The following is a 22,734-nucleotide window of genomic DNA, read 5'->3' as shown; positions in this document are numbered from 1 at the left end:
GGGAAAGAAGAGGAAGGTGATGGGAGAGGGAGGGAGGTAGTGATACATTCAGGGGAGAGGTTCATTCTGAAGCCCGTCTGGGAACATGCCCTGGCATGAAAATATGTGTGTGTGGGGAGGGTGGGCAGGGGGAGGTGTCAAAATGACCTGATACAACTTTTTAATGGTCACCCCAGCTCCTGAACCAGCTTCTCTCTCCTCCCTCCTCACTCAGTTTAGGAGGGTGGAGAGGGGGACCGAGCCCAGCGTATGGAATGGGGACTCTCTGGAGCCAGGAGGTATGTGACCCCCTCGACCTGCGCGGAGCAGATTTATGACATCCTTTCCAGCTCTAACGTCCCACAAGCTCTCACCCCCTCACAGCCTGCTTGATCTTTACCCAAGACAGGTGATAGCCCCTGTTTTCTCATCTCCCAGGGGTCCAAAGAGGGCTGGGTTTAGAGAGAACCGAGAGAGTTATTTTTGTCCAAAGGAGCTCTAGCCCTAACTTATTCATTCTTTCTTCTCTCCCCTTCCCTTTTCCCCACCCCTCTCTCATGATCCCCTTCCTGTTGTGTTTTTTACTTCCTGGTTTCCCTCACAGAGACCTCCAGAAGAGGGGCTGCCCACTGAAAGGAGCCCACTATGGACCATGGCCAGGCGGGTGCTGGTGGCTGTCCTGCTTCTCGGTCTGCTCCTTGGTTCTTCTGTGCTTTTGGTCTACGTTTTCGGGAGCTGTGGCCCTGGTAAGCAACATCCTGGAATCCCTCAACCCTGTCAGCCTTCCCTCCATCCTGGGCCCCATTTGTCCGTCCCTCATCCTGAGGCTCCATGCCCACTGACTTATTCACCACTCCTCCTGACCCTCCTGTTCCCCCACCCTCCTTCCCTACTCCTTCCTCCCTGAATTCCACTCCTGGCCACCAGTCAGATCATTTCCTTCTCATCAGGGTCTCTCTCCATTTTCCTCACCTCATGTTCCTTTGCCTAGCCCCTTGGGGGTGCCCTTGTCTCTCTCTCTTTCCCAGCTCTGAGCATTTCCCCACAGGTCCTTGTGAGATGCCTGTGTGTTGGAATCTCCTGGCTCGTTACATGGCCTCTGGGAACACCAGTGTGGCCCCCTGCACCGATTTCTTCAGCTTTGCCTGTGGAAAGGCCAAAGGGATCAATAATTCTTTTCAGGCTCTTGCAGAGGAGAACAAGAGCCGACTTCGGAGAATACTGGGTAAGGAACACAGGGCAGCAGTTTGTGTAAGTGGGTGACTCTGAGCCTAGAACTATCATGACTGTCCCAACCCTGTGTGGTTGTGGAACAACTGGTTTGCACCATCCTCAATGGGCTCTCAGGGAACTGCCTCGGTTTGCTGCTCTATCACCATACCTTTCACCCCTGGGCACTGCCTCTCTTCCATTTCTTCTGGTCCCTCTCTTCATCTTTTCTTTACCTAACCCCTGTCCTCTTTCCTTTCACATTTATCCATAATTACTCCATTCTTTCCAAGTTCTCATTTTTACCAAGCTCCATCTTCTTTGTTATCTTTTCTAAATCTTCAATTTCTAGTCTATGCCTGATATCCTCCACCACTAGCACCTGTTGCACTTCAGTTCTTCTCTCCATCACACTCATTCTCTAGCCTTCAAATCCTTGCCTTCTAATGTCCCCTTGTCAGTGTTATCCTCTCCCTCCCATTACTTCCAGCTCTCCTCTCTCACCATTATCTCCTGTTCTCCACTGAAACCTTGGACCATGGCATGTAAGTAGAACTGGAAGGAGTGGTATAATGGGGATGGATGATTGGAGATGATGGTGGAAGGAAAGAAGTGGATTAGTAGGGTTAGAAGTGATAGAGGGGGCTTTATCTGGTTGTGTGTAAGGGAAAGAATATAGATAAGCACGAAACTATGCTGGAAGAAGAGGAGGGCCAAGTTAAAAACCCAAGTTAAAGAAGATTCCTGTAGATTGTGGCTGTGGGGAAGAGAAATGAACTGAGAAGAAAGCTATGAGGAAGGAACTGAGGTCATCTAGGGGATTGGAAGTGGGTCCCAGAAAGTTGGTGAATGGTGGTGAGTATTTGGGAATAAGAACATATACGATGCGTGTGCATTTCCAGTGTAAGGGAACCCAGAGAACATGTCGACAGTATTAGTGGGAATTTGAGAGAAATAAATGTATCCCTCTACTCTCCTTCTGGTGATGGAGAAAGAGTAGAAGTGGGCTTTCCCTTGGTGGAGGGCCATGCTTTCAGTTAAGGCACAGAGATGAAAAGAAAGAATACGTTTAGGACAAGTTCTACTGCCCACAATAGAATGAAGAGACATCAGGGGAACTAAGGGAGAGGTGTTCAATCTTAGAGGGTGGATGAGCCCCGTGGATACATGTTTGGGTTATTGTCATGTGTCTGTTTGTTTCCTGCGATCAAAGAGTGAGGAATCTGGGCTAAGGGAGCCCGCCACTGTTTCTTCTCTTTGCTAAACGTTTCCTTATGAGGTTTCCTCTCTCCAATCCCTCAAAGTTCTCTAGTTTCCTGAATTTTTCTAATTTCTTCATTCAGCTCCCTCCTGCCTTACATTTCTACCCGTTCTCCTTTACCCTTATCTTACTTATTCCCATCTCTTCCTTTTCTTCCCTGTCTTTTCCTCTTTATTTTCTTTCTCACATTTCCTTTATTTTCCTCATTGTCTTTTCCACACTGCCTTTCCTTCCTCTTATCCTTCCATCAAGTGGATCCAGGCCAAATTGGGCAGTCCTCCCATCTTCCCAATTTTCCTCATCCTTCTATTCCTCCCCTTCCTTCCATTTCCCAGAGAGTCTTCCCTTCCTTTCCTATAAGCTCCCTGTCTCCACCATCTCTGCTTGTCTCTGTGCCTGCCCCACTCCTTTCATTCTCCCATATTTCCTTTCTAGAGGCCCCAAGTTCCTGGCACCTGGGCTCTGGGGAGGAGAAAGCCTTCCAATTCTACAGCTTCTGCATGGACACAGATGCCATCGAGGCTGCAGGGGCTGGTCCCCTCAGACAAGTTATTGAGGAGGTGAGACCTGGGGCATCAACTTTTCTAGGTACATAACACAAAGGACCAATGTATGCTCAGGGCTGCCATTTTTTCCCCCTAAATTATGGATCTCTTTCTTAGGGATTCCCAAGTTCTAGAATGCCCAAGTACTAGGAAATGGCCGTGTCTTGTGGAAGTATTAAGACCTTGGGTGATGGTAGAGAAAGAAAGATAGAGGTGGAGCCCTAGAGGGATCAAAGGACTCAAGAGTAGAAGTCAACAAGTAGCAGCTATCTGAGGATTGGAGGATAGGTCTCAGAGACTATACCCCTATGCTGAGCCCTGTCTTTCTTCCCAGCTTGGAGGCTGGCGAATCTCTGGTAATTGGACTTCTTTGGACTTTAACCGAACTCTGAGACTTCTGATGAGTCAGTATAATCACTTCCCATTCTTCAGAGCCTATCTGCAACCTCATCCCACTCCTCCACACATGCCAGTCATCCAGGTGAGGGATGCACGGGCAAAAATGCAGTGAGACCTGGGCCTGCCTTGAATTCTAGCCTATCATCTCTTAGAAGAAGGTTGTGAGTTGGGGAGATAGGACAAACAGGCAATGTAGAGAAGAGATCTATCTTTAGGGAAAATTATTGATGTGAGAGTCAGGAACATTAGATGAGATTAGGGCAGGGAGCAACAGGGCCAGTTCTGGGAAGATGTATTTCTATAGTTGCATCTTCTTACTGCTTATCTAGATTACCTCCAGAGCCTCTTAACTAATCCCCTATCTCCAGTGTTGCGCTCCTCTTACTTTTCATTTTCGCCAGAGGGATCTTTCTAAACCAAGAGCTAATTATGTTATCATCTCTGTTTAAATGCCTTCAATGGCTCACTAGCTCATCAAGATCTAGTTCCTAATTCTTAGCAAAGCCTTGCAAGTCCTTTTGCATCTGACCCCTACATGCTTCTCCAGCCTTATTCCCCCTTCTACCCCAAGCCATGCTCACTCACTTACAGCTCCAAGAATATTCCTCCATTCTTTGCATATATGTCTCCCTTTGCCTGCCTCACTACTCCCCAAACCCCCACACTCAGCCTGGAAACCTTATGTATTTTTCAAAGTTTGGCTTTGCTTATAATCTCTTCCAGGAAATCTTCACTGACACCCTGTGAGTTAGGTGAACCCGTCTGTGCTCCCATTTCCCATGCTCTCAGCATTTAACCCCGTATTGAAGACTGTGAGCCTTTCAAGAACAGGACCACACCTTATTCACCTTTGTTCCTCAGGACCCAGCACAGGGCCAGGCATCCAGAGGCCCACACCAGGTGTTTGTTGAGCGAGTAAATAAATAAAAACATTGGAGGCATCAGTATTATGGTAGGCAATGTGATGCTATATATTTGGCCCCTACTCTAAAAAAAATTCCACAAAATTACAAAAGGATGAATATACAGGAGGAAGTGATAATCAGTGTGAGACATTCTAAACTTCAGTTTTAAAGGGTGTGCTCAGGAGTTTAACTCGTATGGCCTTTGGGGATTGGTTGAGAGCTGAAATGGTTAAGGAAAGGCTCAGAGAAGGGAGGATGTGAGCTGAGCCTTGAAGCATGGTTGACTCACACAGGTGAAGGTGAAGCTAAAAGGCACTAAAAGGGCTGTGGAGAAGTCCTGAGCTAAGAGAAGAGCCTGGCATGGTGTGACTCCTCTGTGGGGTCAGTGAGAGGTGGGTCTGTTGAAGAGAGGATTTGGGGGTAGGGATGGGGTGCAGTAGGAGGTAAAAATAAAACTGAAGACATGAAGTTGGGCCTGATTATTGCTGCCCTAAGATACCAAACAGAGGTGATAACTTTTGACATAATAGGAAACAAAAGAGCTCCTGAGGCCTTTCAAATATGATGGCTGTACTTTGAGCTTAAATAGAGTCAACGGTTTTGGAGATCAACCTGGAGGTGTTGAGGAATCTAGATGAGCAATTTTGAGGTTCTGAGCTAAGATGATTGTGGTAGAAATGGAAAGGCCAGGCATGAGGATGTAGGCAAATTCATCCTGGTGGTAGTGGTCCATGGTGATTCTAGAGGACTTAATGACTGATTAAACATGAATAAAGGAGATGGAGGAATTGGAAAATGACCCCACAGTTTTGATTTGGTGTAAATGGGAGGAGGGTTGTTTCCATCAACTTGAGACTGGATGGACTCTGAGGGGAAGAATAGGTAGAGAGAATGGACGGCAGAGAGAGCACCTCGATGAAGGGTGTGGGAGCAGAGCAGAGTAAGAACAATTAGGGAGGTGGGAGTCAGACCAGTAAGGGTGATCCACAAAGGACAGGGGAGGAGCCAATTATAGGAAGGAGGGGTCATCATTGATTCCAGAGATTTCCAAAATAAGGAATGAGAATTCACCATTGGAAACCTTCTAAAAGACAGTATCAAAATGGTTATGGAAATGGACACAGACTGTTCGGAATTTAGGAGGAAGGTAAGGAAGTTGAAGCAGAGGCACAGATAACTTTCAGTTCTTTGAAGTTTGGACATAAAATGTGACAAAGGAGTCAAGCGAAAGTTTTTTCAAGATAGGGGAAAAGTATATAGCTCAAAGTGGGAGTGGGATATTGAAGTTGGAGAAGAAAAAGGAAAATGTAAGAGCAAAGATCTTCAGAATAGAATCAAGGACACAACAGTGCCAGAACTAAAGTGAGGAAAGGGAGATGAGTGAGCCACTTGCCTGGGGTACAAAACTTAAGAGGGTACCCAAAACTCAATAATCAAGCTAAATAGTATTTTGATGAATATTTTTTAAAAAATCAAAGTCAATGCAAAGATATATGGTGCACAAAATATCAAATTTTTGTTCATTGTGGATTTTTTGAAAAAATAATGTTTTTTTCAAAATGGATTAAACATACATTGTTTATAAAAAAGAATGAAATCTTGCCATCTGTGACAACATGGATGGATCTAGAGGGTATTATGTGAAGTGAAATAAGTAGGACAGAGAAAGACGAATACTGTATGATTTCACTTATGTGTGGAATCTAAAAAACAAAACCAGACAAACAAACAAAACTAAACAGAAACAAGCTCATAGATACAAAGAACAAACTGCTGGTCCCCAGAGGGAAGGGGATGAGGGATGAGCAAGATAGGGGAGGGAATGAAGTAGTACAAACTTTCAGTTATAAAATAAATTACTCATGAGGATGTAATGTACAGCATAGGGAATATAGTCAATAATACTATAATAACTTTGTATGGTGACAGATGGTTGTTACATTTGTCAGAGTGATCATTTCATAATGTGTATAAATGTCAAATCACTATGTTGTATACCTGAAACGAATAGAATATTGGATGTCAACTATACTTCAATTAAAAAAAATACATTTTGGGTTTTCAGAAAAAAATCCATGATAAGCCAAGTTTTGCTATTTTATTCTGCATGGGTTTTTAGCAATCATTTTGATTTTTAAAACCATCAATTAAGATACTATTTACCTTGATTACTGAGTTTTTAATACCTCTTGAATTTTGCACCTGAGATAGGTGTCTCACTTCCGTTACCCTACAGCTGGCCCTAGCACAGGGAATGATTCCCTTCAGGACACGGGTTATTATGCTTCTCTCTCACTGAGCACCCCCAAATTGGTTGAAATACCCACCTTCTCTCCACATTTCCATGTCTAGACTCTTCCCCCATGTCCCTTACCCCCATCCCTCCCTCTCTTTTCACCCTCACTCCTTCTCTGATTCTTCTTTATTCCTTCTCCTGAGGCCATCTTCCACGGTACACTCCCCATCTCCCCACACCTGTTGTCTCCTTCCTCCACACTCCCCACTTCTCTCCAGTCTCTCTTGTGTCCAGATAGACCAGCCAGAGTTTGACCTTCCTGTCGAGCAAGAGCAGGAACAGAACTATGCTCAGGTAAGACGGCACTGTGGACAAAGATCCTGACCTCTGATTCTAGGAGAAAGGTAGGGGCCACTGGTGGCTGTAACTGAGGTTGCCCCTCCCCCAGATCGTGCGGGAATACCTGACTTACCTGAGTCAGCTGGGAACCTTGCTGGGAGGAGACCCAAGCAAGGTGCAAGAACATGCCTCCATGTCCATCTCCATTACCTCGCGGCTACTTCAGTTTCTGAGGCCCTTGGAACAGCGACAGGCACAGGGAAAGCTCTTCCAGATGGTCACTATTGACCAACTGCAGGTGCCCTAAATGAGGGACTTGAGGAGGATGGGCATGGGATTTTCCCTCCCAAACTTTCTTGATTTCCTTGTCTTCTTTCTCCTCATTCCCATAATTCCTTCCCATCCATAATTTTCTGGCTCCATCCTTTCTCCGAACATCCTCCTCCCCACTCCCTCTCAAACTCTGAGGGAGAAGAAGCCCTCTCTCCTGCCTCCACTCCTTCTTCTTGTCCCCCTTCAGCCTTTGTGTCTCTCCTCTAAGGAAATGGCCCCTGCCATTGACTGGTTGTCCTGCTTGCAAGCGATATTCACACCGATGTCCCTGAGCCCCTCCCAGCCCCTTGTGGTCCATGACCTGGAGTATTTGCAAAACATGTCACGACTGGTGGAAGAGCAGCTGTCGAAGCACAGGTTTGCCCCAGGTGGGATTGGGGAAGTACGAGGGCAATGGAGAGACAGTCTGAAGGTCCAGAGGTCTTAGGGACAAAGGAGACTTTGGAGAATGCAGGCTGGTAAGGGCCATGCAGGAAGATGGGAGGGATCCAGGGACATGTGGGGGCAGAGAAGGGGGTAGGGTGGAGGGCCCAAGAGGGAATGGAGGAAACAGGAGGTATGAGAGGCTTGGGGGCATGGGAAATGGAAAACACGTGTGAAATGAGGGATATGAAATGAGGGATGTGGCGTGAGGTTCCAGCAAGACACAGGTTTTGCTGGGAATGAACCCAGCCTGTGAGGAGCCTCTGAGCTATGGGAGATGCTGGAAGGCCAGTCGCTGAGGACAGCTCCAGCATATATGTCTTGTCAGCAGCCGAGGGGTATGAGAGGGAAGAGGAGACACATTACATGAGTGGATAGAGGAGGCGAAGGCTGGGGGTGCCCTGGGGGACAAACTGAGGGAAAGGCCATTTCAGCGGTGGTGAGAGGATTCCAGGGCCCATGCGGGAAAGATCAGGAAGCTGAAGACACTGGGGGACATTAGAGTGAGGCTCTGTGTTGGGATCTCTGCCATCCTTGATACCTGTGTCGCCATCACCTGAAGACAGCGGCTTCCTTCCAGGGGCTTGGGCTCAAGGCCCTTCTTCATAGTAATTCAGAGGCAGCAACACCTAGAAATTGTTTTTGAGGGAAGCAAACAACCATTCATACAGGCGTGAGCAGGTTTACATGAGGGTGCATATCAAATCTGGTAAGAGAGTTACCCACAGGGCAGAGAAAGGTATTGGATTCCAGCTTTGTTGTGCTTAGAAGACACATCTTAAGATGAGCTGAGATTTCTTGTTTGTGAAAGTAGATGAATTTGTTTGGTTAAATCTTTTAAGTCCAGTCGTCATCTAGCCCAGATCCTTCTCTCCCTGTGACTTGAGAAGTCTGCCTCTTCATCTAGTTTCTTCTTCTATCATTGCCCAATCCACACCAAGAAAAGCTCTTCTTGACTTGTTGACATGTTAAACAGTTATTTTCCATAACTACAGAGGAAAAGGGGCATCCCCCATGAGTATCAAGATAACTTATACAATGGGAGGCTTTTCTTGAGGGATCCCCAGAGCCCTGGGGTGTATGTGTGGGTCTCTTTTCTCTCCACAGGGACTTTCTGCAGAGCCACATGATCTTGGGGCTGGTGGGGAGCCTTTCTCCAGCCCTGGACAGTAAATTCCAGGAGGCACGCAGATTGCTGAACCAGAAACTACGGGAACTGACAGAACGCCCACCCATGGTGAGAAGAGTAGGGGATGAATTCCCTCAGATTGGGGGCTAAAAGAGTATCTGCCATGTTGAGGGATAAATGTTGGCATATTTCTCTCAGGGAGGAAACATGAGAGCAGATGCCCCTCAATGTCTGGGCTTTCCATGGAAGCAGATAGGTTGGGCATACAATACTTAGGTTGAGAACTGAGGTACCAGGTACCAGACTTTTAAACACACATATGGCCTTTTTCTGAGTATTAAAGTTTAAATATAAAGCTCTAAAATTATCAAGAACTGCCGTTTCTTTGTCATGACCCCTCAACTATTTGCCTAGTTATCCTGAGCTCTGTGATTTGAGGACCTGGACCTAAAGCTTAGGATTCACTGGGATGAGAGACAGGTGTTGCAAGCAGTCACCTGCCTCTGTCTAGGTGATTCCAGTGTTTGATGTTCAAATGTCCTTCACAAAGAGCTCATCTCTGACATCCAGTGGGATCCATTGGGCCAGACTGTGGGCTTCCTGGTGCAGATCCTGCTATGTCTAAGGAGGGGACTGTGTAGCAAATGCATTTAATTCACCAAAGCCTACAGATGTGGAGACATTTCTTTACTGAGAATTTGGAAATCTTAGGTTGAACACATCCAAATGCAAATGGAGGCATCTGGAAGCTAGATATGCCCCAACCTCAATGAAGGCCTCAGTGTAGTCTTGAAAGTCACTGAGTATTTTGTGGTTTTTTTGTTTTTTTTTTTAGTAATTTGTGGACCATTTCTCTGCCTTGGAGAAACTCACTGCTTTGCAAACCTGAAATATCTGTGGAATTTAAAGAGGGAAAATGTATGCACAGGGACTGGAATGTAGTTATTGCTTACTAAGAGTTTATAATGTGCTAGACATTTTTCTAAGCCCTTTTGACATATGAGCTAACTTAATCCTCACAACAATTCCATGAGGTAGGCACACCATTTTGTCCCTGTTTTATAGATGGGGAAATTGAGGCAAACAAGTTAAGAAACTTAATCAAGGTAATATAGCTAGTGAGTTGGTAGAGCTGGGATTTGAACTCTGGCAGTCTGGCTCTAGGGTCTGTGTGCTTAATCATTGTAGGCACTCTTCCTTAGGACTGTCATTCAGGTGGGCTAGTCCCCAAGAAGCTTCTGTCCAGCCTTTCTCTTGACTCAGATGAAGCAGAACAAAGCCTCAACTCCTTTTAGTTGGGCTTGCGGCAAAATCTCTTGGTTGCTACAAAATCACTACCAACAAACAACTTCCTGTAAATCCCAGAACTGTGGCCTGATGGCACATTGAAATGCACACTTAAAGAACTTAGAATGCTTACAAATTGCTAAAGTCACTATCCTTTATATACTTATAGATATCCTTTATATATATTATATACATCCTTATATATCTATCAGGATATATAATTGTCCTTGGGCTTAAAAACTCAATCAAGTTCTGCCAAAAAATAGTTGTGTGACTTTGGGGAAGCCACTTCATCTTTCTGGAACAACAGTACCAAATATGACACATAATAATAATAGCATTATACATTGAGTGGTTACTGTATATCAGGCATTGCATGGAACATTTAGCGTAAATGATTTTATTTCATCCTCCAAGAAACACTCTGAGGTCCTCAGAAAAGACAAGTAAGACCTTTCATAAGACCACACGGCTCATAAGTGAAGGAATAGACTCCAAAACGTATCTGTGTGGCTCGTGAGGCCATGTTTTTAACCACCTATTATGCAGGATTGAGAAATAAGTGGGTGGTACAGACAATGAGTTGGCAAATTCTATAAAGGTCAAGATAATAAATATTTTTGTCTTTGTGGTCCATACAATCTGTGTTGCAACTACTCAACTCTGTCCTTGTAACACAAAAGCAGCTGTACACCAAGTAAAATGAAAGGGTGTAGCTGCATTCCAAGAAAACTCTGGTTTAGACAATAGATGCTCTTAAAGTTCTTAAGAGGGAACGATCAGAGTGAGTTTGAATAACCAGTGATATGTCTGTGCAGGATGTAGGATGGAAGCAATGTCTAGAGAGTTGAAGGGATTTTCTGACAATAATAAGGACATCATTTCATTGGGAAAATGCCTGGAGCAGGCTGGCTAAAACTTGGTGCAGTATGAAGAACCCTCCTGGTGGCTCTGGTCGAGAAGAGAGAACTAGGCTCGCATGCAAGGCTGTGTCTCCTGCTGCTGGAGCATGCTCCAGGTGTTGAGAATCAGCAAGGAAGCCAGTACAACTGGAACAGAGAAAGCAAATAGGATAACACTAGGGAAGAAAGCAGAGAGGGAAGGAAGGGACCATGCAGGGCCTGGGAAGGGAGTGTAAGGACTTTGGTTTTTCTCTGCATGAAATGGGATCCCATAGGATTTATCTATTTTATGTTTTAAAGAATGTATTTTCAAAGTAAGACATAGGATTTCTGACAGATGTATGGTGTGAGAGGGAGAGTGGAGTCAAAGACACCACCAAAGTTTTGGCCTTGATTTGACCAAAATTTGTGATTCCATCCAATGGTTATCAATTACAGATTTCTAACCATAGTCTTCTGGGTGAATTCTACTTTATGGTGTCCTTATTCAGAGAGACTGCTAGGTCTCATCATCTGACTATATTTTATTGATTAATTTTCAATATATAGTCAATGAAAATGGCTGATAAGCCAGGTCTTTCTCTTATTAAACTTGAGAAGCTGAGTTTTAGGAAGTAAAAACAGGACTTCACATTGTGCTTGTTAAATGTGAACTATTTGTATTCAGACCAATAGTCCAACTTGTTCAGGTAATTTTAACCTTTGTTTCTAATCATCCATTATATTACCTTTCCTTTTCTACCTGGGGTCATTTGCAGTTTTATTTAGTATATTTTCATCTAGATCACTGTTAAGATCCTGAAGAAGGAAGAGCATCAGGTCAGGTTATTAAAAACCTAGCTATAGATTCATCCATTCATTTATGCAACAAAGATTAATTGAGCACCTACTGTATGCCAGACACTTCTCCAGGGAAAGTGAACAAAATAGACAAAAATCTCTGCCCTCAGACACTTATGTTCTATGGAGGAAGAAAGACAATAAACTAAATAAATACAGTATGTTAGGTGGTGATAAGTCTTATGGAGAAATAAAACAGTAAAGGGAGAGAGGGTATGCTAGGCAGGGAATGTGTTACAATTTTTCAGTAGAATGGTCAGGGCAGCTTGTACTAACCTGGTGCCCTTAATCTTTGATGTTCCATTATGGTTCAGCCAGCTGAGAATCCACTCAAGTTACACTATCACCCAACATAGATTTCCCTATCTAATTCACAAAGACTTCATCTGTGGTTTTATCAAATACCTTCTTGAAGTCAAAATAATGCCAACATAGTGGGCTAGTACTTTTTTAAGAATTTACAGAGTACTTTCAATGTATTGTTTCACCTGATCTTCCAAGCAACTCTGTGAGGAAGCTGGAACAGGAATTATTCTCATTTTTATAGCTTGTGTAACTGAAGTATGGAGGTTTAAATTAATAATCTGTATTTAGTAAATGCTGAATTCTCTGTTCAGAAATAGGATTGAGGTGGTCCTTGAGGGTGAGTCTGGCCTGTGGATGTGTTTTGTTGGCTTTTACAGCCTTTACAAACTTTTAATTAATTGTTGACATTCAAACATTAGGAGACAGCATGTCAATAGTCAGATGTGAGGCTTGGGTAGCACTGGGCTAGCCTTCTCCAGGGCAGCAACTGACTGGAGCTGAGTGATGCACCTGGGTTCAGACGGGGTGCACGCTCTCATTTGCCATGGCCCCTTCACATCCTGTGGCTCTGACTTTGGGCTGCTTCTCTCAGGTTACCTCATGGCCCCCATCGGAGTTTGTGACTTGTGGTCTGTGGTATGTCCTAGTGTGGTAAACCGTTTAACCAGAGAAATTGTTATTATTTTGGCATTATTTGTGCTCAGTGATCCTACACTGGCCCTTAGTAGTTACAGGTTATTTTCCAAGTATTCAAAAACAATTAGTTTAATGACTCATTCTAGAGTTTTGCTTAGAAATTCACATTAAGGATTCTTGGCTGGCTTGTAATCTCTAAAATCTACTTTCCCCCTACTGAAAATTGGGCAAATTTTTGCTTCTCTCCAGACTCTTAGAATTTTCCCTGACTTCTATCATTTCTCAAATATTGTTATTCATAGTTCTAAGGTTATATCTACTACTTTTTTTCTGTGCCCTAAAATTAATCTACTGAGCCTCATTATCTTGAGTTTGAAGTATTTCTTCCATTTTCTATATTTTGGAGATGATTTTTTCCCTCTCCCTCTATTTCTTTCTCTCTTTCTCTCTTTTCAATATGTATGGTATACTCTATCACTCTGTGTCTTGAGAGACAGCACAGATACAACTCCAAGCAGACGAATATATAACCTGTCAACCTCCACCCTTGAGGCCCACATTTATTTATAGATACTGGAAATTTTTTTCCTGCTCATGGAATGTGTGACCCAGCACAACCGTTACCAAAAATCCCCAGAATTGCACAGAGGTGAGCAACGGGTGGTCTGAGGTGGCATCTATGCTCTGCAGTAACCAGTTCAGGGCCTGCCATGGCCCAGACTATGGGGTCAGACATGGAGGAGGCAAAGGCTGTTGGAGAAATGGGTAGGCACCAGTGAAAGGGATCAGGAAACAACTCAAGAACCACAAGGTGTGGAAAGGGCAGGCAGATCCACACTGCCAAGCTCAAGGCTGATGCTGTTGGCAGCTGCACCAGGTGAAGCCCCAAAGCCAAGCTCATGGGGAGACCTGTGGGGGATAGACACCGAAGATGGCCAGCAGAACCTGCACTTGACCCAGTCATTGCTGTCAGACCCAGGTTTCCTTTCAATTCATGTTTGCTTTTCTCATCTGTGTTTCAGAGCTCCAAATAGTATACTATAGAAAGTATCTGAGTCCCTTCTCCTCATAAGAGGAGAAAGTCCTTAACAGGCCTCATGGTGAGGGGACAAGAACACACAAATTTGGCAAACAGGTCTGGAGCAACCTCTAAAATGATAGACGTCCTGATAGTAAGGCCTGAGAGTTTCCTCAACGACGACAATCCTGGCCTTCCCTGTCTAGTTCCTCTTTGGTGGGAAGCCCCATAAACTCTCTCTCCAATCTTAGGACCACAGAGCATAGTGGCAGCCTAACTACCTCTCTGTGAGGAGATTTGTGGGAGTAAATAACTTACAGGAATGAAGTCTTGTGACTTCATTCACTTAACCCAAATTAGCATATGAGCTGGTTTTTCATAAGTCCCAGCTCAGCTTTCCCTTAGGGCAGCTCTCCTCTTCCTTACTCCTGGCACCTTGAATGTGTTTCTCCATCTGCTCTGTGTCATCTCTCTGCCAACCCCTTGGTCAACTCTTCAAAGCCATCTACTCCCAGCCGGGAAAGCTCTCCAGCATCTCTCTCTGATGTTTCTTATTCTTTCCATCCTGCTGTTAAAAAACACCCCAGTTGCCAAGGCCCTCTCAGGTTTTTGTCTAACTGTCTCTCTGCCTTTGAAGTTGAAGGCGTCCATTGTCACATCCTACTTTTTCTTCCCTGATTTGGCTGAAAGTTTCTAAGCTGTCTGATAGCTGATAATTTTCTCCTTTATAAGACAAGATCCTACCATATGATCCACAATAACCATTTAGAGAGTGAAGGCAGGTGGTGGAGGAAAGGGGGAATTACCTTCTCTAATTTCCGTTTTAAGCAAAGAAGTATGGGAGTGTGGGAGTCATTGCTGGGCTCCCAGAGCTGTATGTGTGGTTGGTGGGGATGAGGTGGGCAACAGACCTGCTAAGGTAAGAGGTGTGGCATCTTGTCCTCTCCTTCCCAGGAGCCTTTCAGTTCTCCAAAAGGATGCCTCCCAGAGGCCTTGCTTTCACATTTAATAGGCAATAAACAAGGATGATTTTCCCAACTCAGGCTCACAAGACTAATCCTGGAGGACAATGTAAGCCCCATGTTGCTGAGCAGCAATAACTATGTGTATCACCAGAGGGGATAATAGTGTCAAGTGAGACAAACCCAGAAAGTCCAGAAAGGAGAGCCTTCTCTGGAGGTGAGGTCTAGACAAGACTGGCTTGGGAAAACAGAGAAGGAAAACCCTTGACAGGAGCCACTCATTCCAGCTTTTGTCTCTATAGCCCACCCACCCTCGATGGATGAAGTGCGTGAAGGAGACAGGAGACTACTTCCAACCTACCCTGGCAGCCTTGTTTGTTCGTGAGGCCTTCAGCCCAAGCACCCAAAGTGCTGTATGTGAGGGCTCCTCTCAGCCCATGTCCCTTCACTCCCCTCCCACCTAACCATCCACTCCTACTTCTATTGACTTTGCCCTTCTTGATGGTATGTGTGGTCGGGGAATCAGGCGATCATAGAGAGAGGGTTCACTATGAGAGAGAACCCAAAGAAGGACATGCTGCATCCCAAGTGTCTGCACAGTTTAGCTATGACACAAAGCGTACACAACATGCACTAACTTGGACAAGTCACCCAACTTTCCTGCTTTGTGTTCCTTCAACTATAAAATGATAAAATTGAACTCCATGACCTCTAAGCCTACTTCCTGTTTATCTATGATTTTTTAAGAACACGTGAAACAATGTGAGAATGGAATGATATAATCTTAAGAAGTGCAAATAAATAACTACTGAGTACTTTTTCTGAGTGCCTACCATGTGCCTGGTACTCTTGTAAGCACTTTGCATGAACTACTTTAAATCCTAGTATCATCCTCATTTTACAGAAGAGAGAACTGAAGCACAAAGAGGTCAAATAACTTGCCCAAGGTCACACAGCTACCAAATAGCAGAGTTGGGATTTGAACTCAGGCTTCTGATATTGTCGTCCCTTTTTCTCCACCGAAAAAAGATATACACAAGATGGTAGATGTCTGGGAAAGCAGTAACTACACAGTCGTGTTGTGAAGGTGGGAAGACTGCAGCTTGTTGAAAAGCTGAAGAGCCCAGGAAGATGAATAGAGGAAATGCAAGCCTTAAGAAAGAGGGTGTGAGGACAAGGGCCCTCAAGAACAGAGAAGGGAATAATGGTTCTCTTCCTCCCTCTGCCTTCTGAGCTGATTGCCTGGCCAAGAGTTGGGACAATGTCTCCCTCCCTCAGGAGGTAGAGATCTCTTAATGGAAAGAAACAGTCTCCCCTGTCTGCCCTCATGAATGATCAGCTCCTACCTTCTCTTTCTGTGCTTGGCACTTCCTTTCTGTCTCTACAGATCTTTGTTCCCTGGGTTTTTGGTCACTTAGTAAATATTACTTTCTACTTTCTCTTTCTGAGATCTTCCCCTTCTCTACCAACTCCTCAGGGTCAAGGCCTCTTCCTAGAGGCCCAGTGGGCAGGACCCAAGACTGAGGCTGGCCTTGGTCCTCTTTCTCTATCCCCATCCCCTTACGCCCACAGGCCATGGAATTATTCACTGCAATCAAGGATGAGCTCATCAATCGCCTCAGAAGGCTTCCGTGGATGGATGAGAAGACCCAGAAAGAGGCCCAGGACAAGGTAAGGCCAGGAGAAAGAGACTACGAGAATAAGTAGGGGGTGGAATTGAGTATGAGATCAAGAGACCACAGTGACTGGAAGAGAGTACAAAAGGCACAAGGGCACACAGCAATTATAGACACCACTGCGTGGTACACACATCTTGGGGACAATATAAAAGCTGGGGACAAGGGCAATGACCAGTAGAAATTCCCTCTGATAAACTCGAGGTAGCTAAGTTCCTTCTACTTTTTGTGTCTTTCCCTAGGTCATCCAACTGCAAGTGAAAATGGGGGCCCCAGAACAGGCCCTGGAGCCAGCGCTGGCCGGACAGGAATACAACGATGTGGGTCCTTGCCCTTGCCAGCTCCTCCTTAGTCCTCAACTTCCTCATACCCCTGACCCACCTGAGTGGCAGACAATCCATTTCCCTGGGTGATCCTAACCAACTGCTTCCTTGCCCTGGGGCTGGCTAGGCTTTATGGGTGAAGATCCACACTGTGCATCTTACCGGCAGAAAAATGGAACCTTTTAGGTCACCATGAGTGTGTGTGCACACAGGCGTACATGCATTCTTGTGACTTGCCTGAGTGTGTTTACCTATGTGCTGACATGTGTGAAGGCTGTCTGTACCAGTGTGTGGTGTTGTCACTGTGCTGGTTTCCTCTGTACTGGGGATGTCTCTGTGTCATGGCTTATCTGTTTGGGTTCAAATGTACCCCTCAGGGTATGTCAGTGTGCATTGCTATTTGTCTCTGTGTATCTGAGTCGCCCCCTGCCTCCTCCAGATACAAATTGGACCCAGCTACCTGCAGTCCACTCTGAGCTGTGTCCGATCACTCCGAGCTCGAGTTATACAGAGCTTCTTGCAGCCTTCCCCCCACCACAGGTATGAGAGTGAGGGAGACACAGACACTGCATCCCACAGATATCCATCCAAAATTCACAGGAAAGCGAATGGGGTCTCAGGGAAACAGAAACAGTGATAGTGGTTGGGAGGGACTGCATATGTCTGGTGAGGGGGGCAATAAATGATGGAGTTGGTGATCATATGCCCTTCCCCCAGGTGGCAGGTGCTCCCCTGGGAGATCAATGCTTACTACTCAATATCTGACCATGTGGTGGTCTTCCCTGCTGGACTCCTCCAACCCCCGTTCTTTCACCCTGCCTACCCCAGGTATGGGCCATTCTATGAGGGTGGGAGGAATTTTTGCAAGAGTGATCGACAAATGTTATGATGGATGGGACTTGTGGTTGGAGAATTAGAGTAAAAAACTCTGAAGGATTCTGGGGGTAAGAAACACTCTTGTCTCCCTAGAGCCGTGAACTTTGGTGCTGCTGGCAGCATTATGGCCCATGAGTTGTTGCACATCTTCTACCAGCTCTGTGGGTAACAATGGGCCATTGGGAGTGGGGCCATTGGGAACCCAGGTGAAGGCCCCAAAGGAGGCCTAGAGGAGGAGAAAGGGAGGTTATGTGAGGGCTCATGTGGGACAGTCCTGAAACCTTTGCAATGCTGCTGGGAGCCAGCTCCGTCTGTGGTACCCCCATGTCCTCACCCCTGCACCACACGTCACCATCTCATTCCCTTGTCCCATTTTCAACAGTACAACCTGGGGGTTGCCCAGCCTGTGACACCCGTGCCCTACGGGGAGCGCTGCTGTGCCTGGAGCACCTCTATGCTGCCTTTCCATTACCCAGAGGAATCTCCTTCAATGCCTCCTACACCCTCCTGGAGAATGCCATGGACATTGGGGGGCTGGCCATTGCACTGCAGGTAACTCATATCCTATGTGTTAGGATCTATTTTTACCTGCAGAATAGACACCCTGTCCCCAATTTTTCCTTCTACCACCCCTCATGCAAACATCGCAAAGCTTTCTGCCTTTCACATTGCCACTGAACAGATGGCAACTTGGGGATCCCCCTCCTATCCCATAGATCTCTCTATTCTAGGATATCCCTAGTTCTTCTGGCAAGTGCATTTTCACCTGGCTCAGACCAGTGTGTCAGTACAGAACTTGGGGAAAAGGGCCATGAGCTGGTTTTGGGTATTGTGTGTAGGGCATCAGACTTGCAAATGGCCACGGGTCTGGAGCCTAAGGACTACTCTCCATCGCACCCCCGTATCCAGGCGTATAGTGAGAGGCTATTATGGCACCGCGGGGAGACCGTCCTGCCCAACCTGAACCTCAGCCCCCAGCAACTCTTCTTCCGAAGCTATGCCCAGGTAGGCAGCCACTACCTCCCACGGCTTGGTCCATGTGAGATAAACATCCCATTGTTAATTCTCAAAGAGTCTCTCCTCTCTGAAACATCTTCCTCTAGATGCCCCTAGCCCTCTGCTGCAGATGTCCCGACTGTCATCTTTTTACACATGCCCCCTTGGGACTTTCATACTACTACAAATTCTCCTACCAAATTCAGCACCCCCTTCAAAAAAAAGAAAACACTACTTCCAAATCCCTCCCTGAGATGAGGCCAACTTTTTTCTTCTCTCATTTCTTCTTCTAGAAATACAGACTGGTTAAAAATGAGCCTTAACAGGCTGTGTGGAGACCACATTCCTCCTCAGAGACCTTGCCCCCAGGTGTGGGCCCCACCTGACATAACCCTCTAAGTGCCATGTGTCCCTCAACAGACATTGCCCCCAATTCCTCAGAGCACTTAAAGATCCCCTTACAGAGTTCTTTCAGTAGACTCCACCTCTCGGTTACTTACAAATGATCTGATTACACGGCCAAGCTCTCCTCCAGACCCTACTGTGAGATTAAATGACCTACAAAGGGCAAATACTCTTTCTCTCTCTGCATGGCCCTTTGTTCCTATCCCTGCTGTCCTCTTTGTTGTCCGTAGTCACCACCTAGTCACCAGGTCTGCCTTGTCCTACTGACTCTAATCTACTCTGCTATTCTTACTTGTATGGACCTCTCTTCCTCCCCAGGTGATGTGTAGGGATCCCAGCACCCAGGATTCTCAAGACACTCACAGCCCTCCCACCCTTCGAGTCAATGGGCCCCTCAGCAACACGCCATCCTTCGCCAGATATTTCCGCTGTCCACTTGGTGCCCTCATGAACCCCTCCAGCCGCTGCCAACTCTGGTAACCTGGCTACAAAAGAGACCTCAGTATAGATATATCAACATCGCGCTGCCCCTCCATGGAATCAGGGCGATATCTCCTCTCCCCTTCTGTTCCAAAAATAAAAGCTAGCTCTTGGCTTCCGCCTATCTCTTAATGACTCTTTCCTGCTACATTCTATGTCTGGAAGTCAGAAAAGATAAGAGGAGAAAATGTCACGCAGAGTTTCAAAGGTACAAGAAAAAAACCAATGATTGGTGAACTGGTGAGTCTAAAGGTCAGTGGGCCAAAGGTTGGGCGATTAAACAGACTAGTTAGAGACAAGAGGGCTTTGGTTAAGTCTAGGAAAGCTACCCCCAATTGTTTTCAAGATTTTATTGCTATTACTTTTACTGTTGCTGCCTCCTCCCCCTAATCTGCTGTCCTGAGCAAAGCCAGGAGAAGCGTGGGAGAGAGAAGGGCAGGAGTCTGGTGTCTTTGTCCCTGGGAGATGGAGCTCAGAGCGTGGGGAGGCGGTCAGGCGATGGCGATGGGCAATTGAAAGGCCAGATCCAGGATCTCTCTGATGCCGCATCCTGAGATAAAGGGCCACTTGCAAGGGGCAGTTAGCTGTGTGTACATCTCCGTTGGGAATAGTCACCTGGATCCCAGTTGGGAGAGAGGATCAGTAAGCTAACATGAAGCGGAGGTAGATATCTAGGTTCTCCTCCAGGAACCAGGCCACCACCTCAGCCTCAATGTCCCTCATAAAAAAACCATGATGCTGGCCAGATTAAAGCAGAAGGCTAGGTCAAATAGGTGGTCACGAACAGTTGCCGTCTCTGATGTCCTGTCCTCCTCTTGCTGGGCCATGTCCACCACCTGCCACATCTCACCCACTGAGGAGGCCACAAAGTGCTCTTCGAACTGCTCTTGAACCTGGTCTGGAACGGGGAGAGGGGAAGGCGCTGAAAGGACTGAGCCTACCCTTCCCTCACCCTGCCCTTGGCCTGCACCAGTAAGGGGAAGAAGTTGGAGAATATGGGGAGAGTTAGGGCCTGGGGCTTTTAGCTCAGCTACCTCTATCCTTGTCCTTGACCAGAGAGGTGATGGTCCACCTGGAGGTCTTTTCTGGTCTGTGTGCAACCACCACCCCAACTCAAGCACACACACACCCCATTTCCAACTCCGACTGCCTCCTCCAAAGTGTTACACCATCTGGGGAGTGAGGGACCACCTTAAAGAAGGAAGAAAACCAAAGACTCTCTGCCCAGACAAATGCACCTGTGCCCATACACAGGAAAGCCACATGCAATTTCAACTAGCCCCTGATATGCCCCTGAATGTGGCCCTGGCTAAGAACCCCTGTTCTAGACTCTTTACATGACCCTTTCACACTACAATAATAGGGGACTGGAGTTATCTTAGATCTTAGATTTCACTCTGACCTCATAAGTGATCTGGGCCTAACTGAAAAGAGGTCTGATCCCTAGCCCCACATATTGTCTCCCTCTTCTCTACCTACCTGTAGACGATGTTTTCTGTTTCTGACTCCTCTCGTCGGGGCTTGGGCTCCCTTTCTGAGGCTTCACCTCCTTCACCCGCAGTAGCAACAGGATGGCTGCCAGGAATGCTGCCCTGCAGAGCTGGGGGCCCAGGGAAGTCATGGGCTTGTGCATCTGCTGCCTCAGTCTTCCCTACTCCCCAGTGCACAGCAGGCTCCCCCCTCCTCCCTCTCCTGTCCCTATCCTGGCCCTTACCCCTTCCCAGCACCCTTCCATTTTCTTCCTTCCCTTCCATAAGACCTGTGACTTCATGAGCTCTGTGACATCACAACCATGGGACTGACTCTCATTCCAGCTCACTAGAGAGTTCTGTTGCCAGGAAAGGGAGTGGAGAGTAGCCAGCAGGGGACAACAGAGGCTTCTAGGATGACCATAGTGGGTCATCCCTTGGAGAGCAGCAAAAACGACTTGAGTTTGTGAAGTACTTGCACATCCATTATATCATTAGATCCACACAGCAACCAGGACTCAAAGTAGCAGTTTTATCACACCCATTATATAGATGAGGAAACTGAGGTTCACAGAGGAAATGACTCACCTACTCAAGATCACATAGAATATAATAGACAGAGCATGACTCTTGATTAACTCTCATGATTCTAAATATCATGTCTTCCTACTCTTCCATGCAGCCTTCCTCGGGGAAAGTGGCTTGCAGAGGATGAGGTCCAGACCAGATGTAGAAATGAGGATCCTCAAGTCCTGGGATGTGCATGATCCAAGCAGCTGACAGAGTGACTGAGGAGTGGTACAGGAGGTCATTTGGCAGTAGGGGAGGGAAGATTCAAGTAAGCAGATGACCCTGCTCATCCCCACCTTGCTCTCATTGACCTGCAGGTCCAGGGATTGATGCTTGGGTGGAAAAAATCACTAACCTCCTCCTTGCTCTTTTAGGGGAGGAGCCTCTTGGATCCCAGCTAAAAGGGAAGCAAGTCATCTCTAGCTCTGGGGTTATGGATGGGGAGGGTGCCTGGCGTGTCTTACCAGGGAGTGTCTTACCAGGCAGGTTGGAATGGAAAGAACCGGGTTGTACTGAACACCATTACTTCCATTTCCACACCACCCACCTGCCCGACTCCCCGTGCTGAAAAAGACAAATCCTTGCAGGAAACCAAGAATCCGTTTAAATTTTTTTTCTTATTACAAATGTATAAAAAAAGTATGAAAAACAAAAAGGGCTAATAATCCCACCACCCAATGAAAATCACTGTTAATATTTTAAAGTATAGTATTCAAATCCTTTCCCTTTATGGCTGTGGGCATGCGGGGTGGGAGTGTACTTCCTAAAAAGTGATATGCAGCTACTATGTGTGTTCCTCCTCCTTATCACATCAGAATAAGAAGTCTGGCTGCTTTGGCACCAAGGGGCTCTGGGACCTGACAGTGCAGTGAGGTGCTCCCGACCGCTCCTCCTGGACACCTGGGAGGCATTACTGACTCACGCTGGACTTGGAGACATCATTGGGCTGTCAAGCTGCTACCTGAGGGAGAGAGGTTGTAGGTGTCCTTGCCTGCAGAAAGCTGAAGGAGGATGGAGAAGAATGAGAGGAGAGAAGGGAAAAATAAGATGGTGATGCAGAATATGACAAAGATGAAGGAGTGTGAAAAAGAAAGAGAAAAAGAAAAGCCAGAGGAGAGAAGAGAAGGGAACTCTTCAAAGACTAAGAAGTAGCTTGTAAATCTCCAGTCGACCAGCTGGGATGGGTGGGACAACTGGGTCCCCCTTGGGCAACTCTTACGTGCCCCTCCC

At 46.3% G+C, this 22,734-nt stretch overlaps 2 protein-coding genes across 2 annotated transcripts; one reads left to right on the top strand and one right to left on the bottom strand.

The window, feature by feature from the left end:
• Positions 1–254: 254 nt before the first annotated feature.
• Positions 255–19,550, top strand: KEL (Kell metallo-endopeptidase (Kell blood group)). The gene is made up of 18 exons (XM_058535113.1): positions 255–278; positions 584–725; positions 1,028–1,204; positions 2,885–3,009; positions 3,329–3,475; positions 6,829–6,888; positions 6,983–7,171; positions 7,415–7,563; positions 8,737–8,866; positions 15,012–15,122; positions 16,282–16,380; positions 16,628–16,705; positions 17,148–17,248; positions 17,426–17,536; positions 17,678–17,745; positions 17,967–18,136; positions 18,494–18,589; positions 19,304–19,550. The coding sequence occupies exons 1-18, from the start codon at positions 255–257 to the stop codon at positions 19,463–19,465; spliced, it is 2,139 nt and encodes a 712-aa protein (XP_058391096.1). The 3' UTR covers positions 19,466–19,550.
• Positions 19,551–20,184: 634 nt separating this feature from the next.
• LLCFC1 (LLLL and CFNLAS motif containing 1) lies at positions 20,185–21,086 on the bottom strand. The gene is made up of 2 exons (XM_058535106.1): positions 20,945–21,086; positions 20,185–20,363 (listed from the first exon to the last, which is right to left on the bottom strand). Exons 1-2 carry the CDS (start codon positions 21,084–21,086, stop codon positions 20,185–20,187), a joined length of 321 nt encoding a protein of 106 aa, XP_058391089.1.
• Between the last annotated feature and the right edge of the window lie 1,648 nt (positions 21,087–22,734).

The sequence above is a fragment of the Diceros bicornis genome, chromosome 3 (assembly GCF_020826845.1).
Source record: "Diceros bicornis minor isolate mBicDic1 chromosome 3, mDicBic1.mat.cur, whole genome shotgun sequence".
Taxonomy (NCBI): domain Eukaryota; kingdom Metazoa; phylum Chordata; class Mammalia; order Perissodactyla; family Rhinocerotidae; genus Diceros; species Diceros bicornis.
Note: the sequence above shows the minus strand (reverse complement) of the source record. Positions and strands in the feature narration are given on the sequence as shown.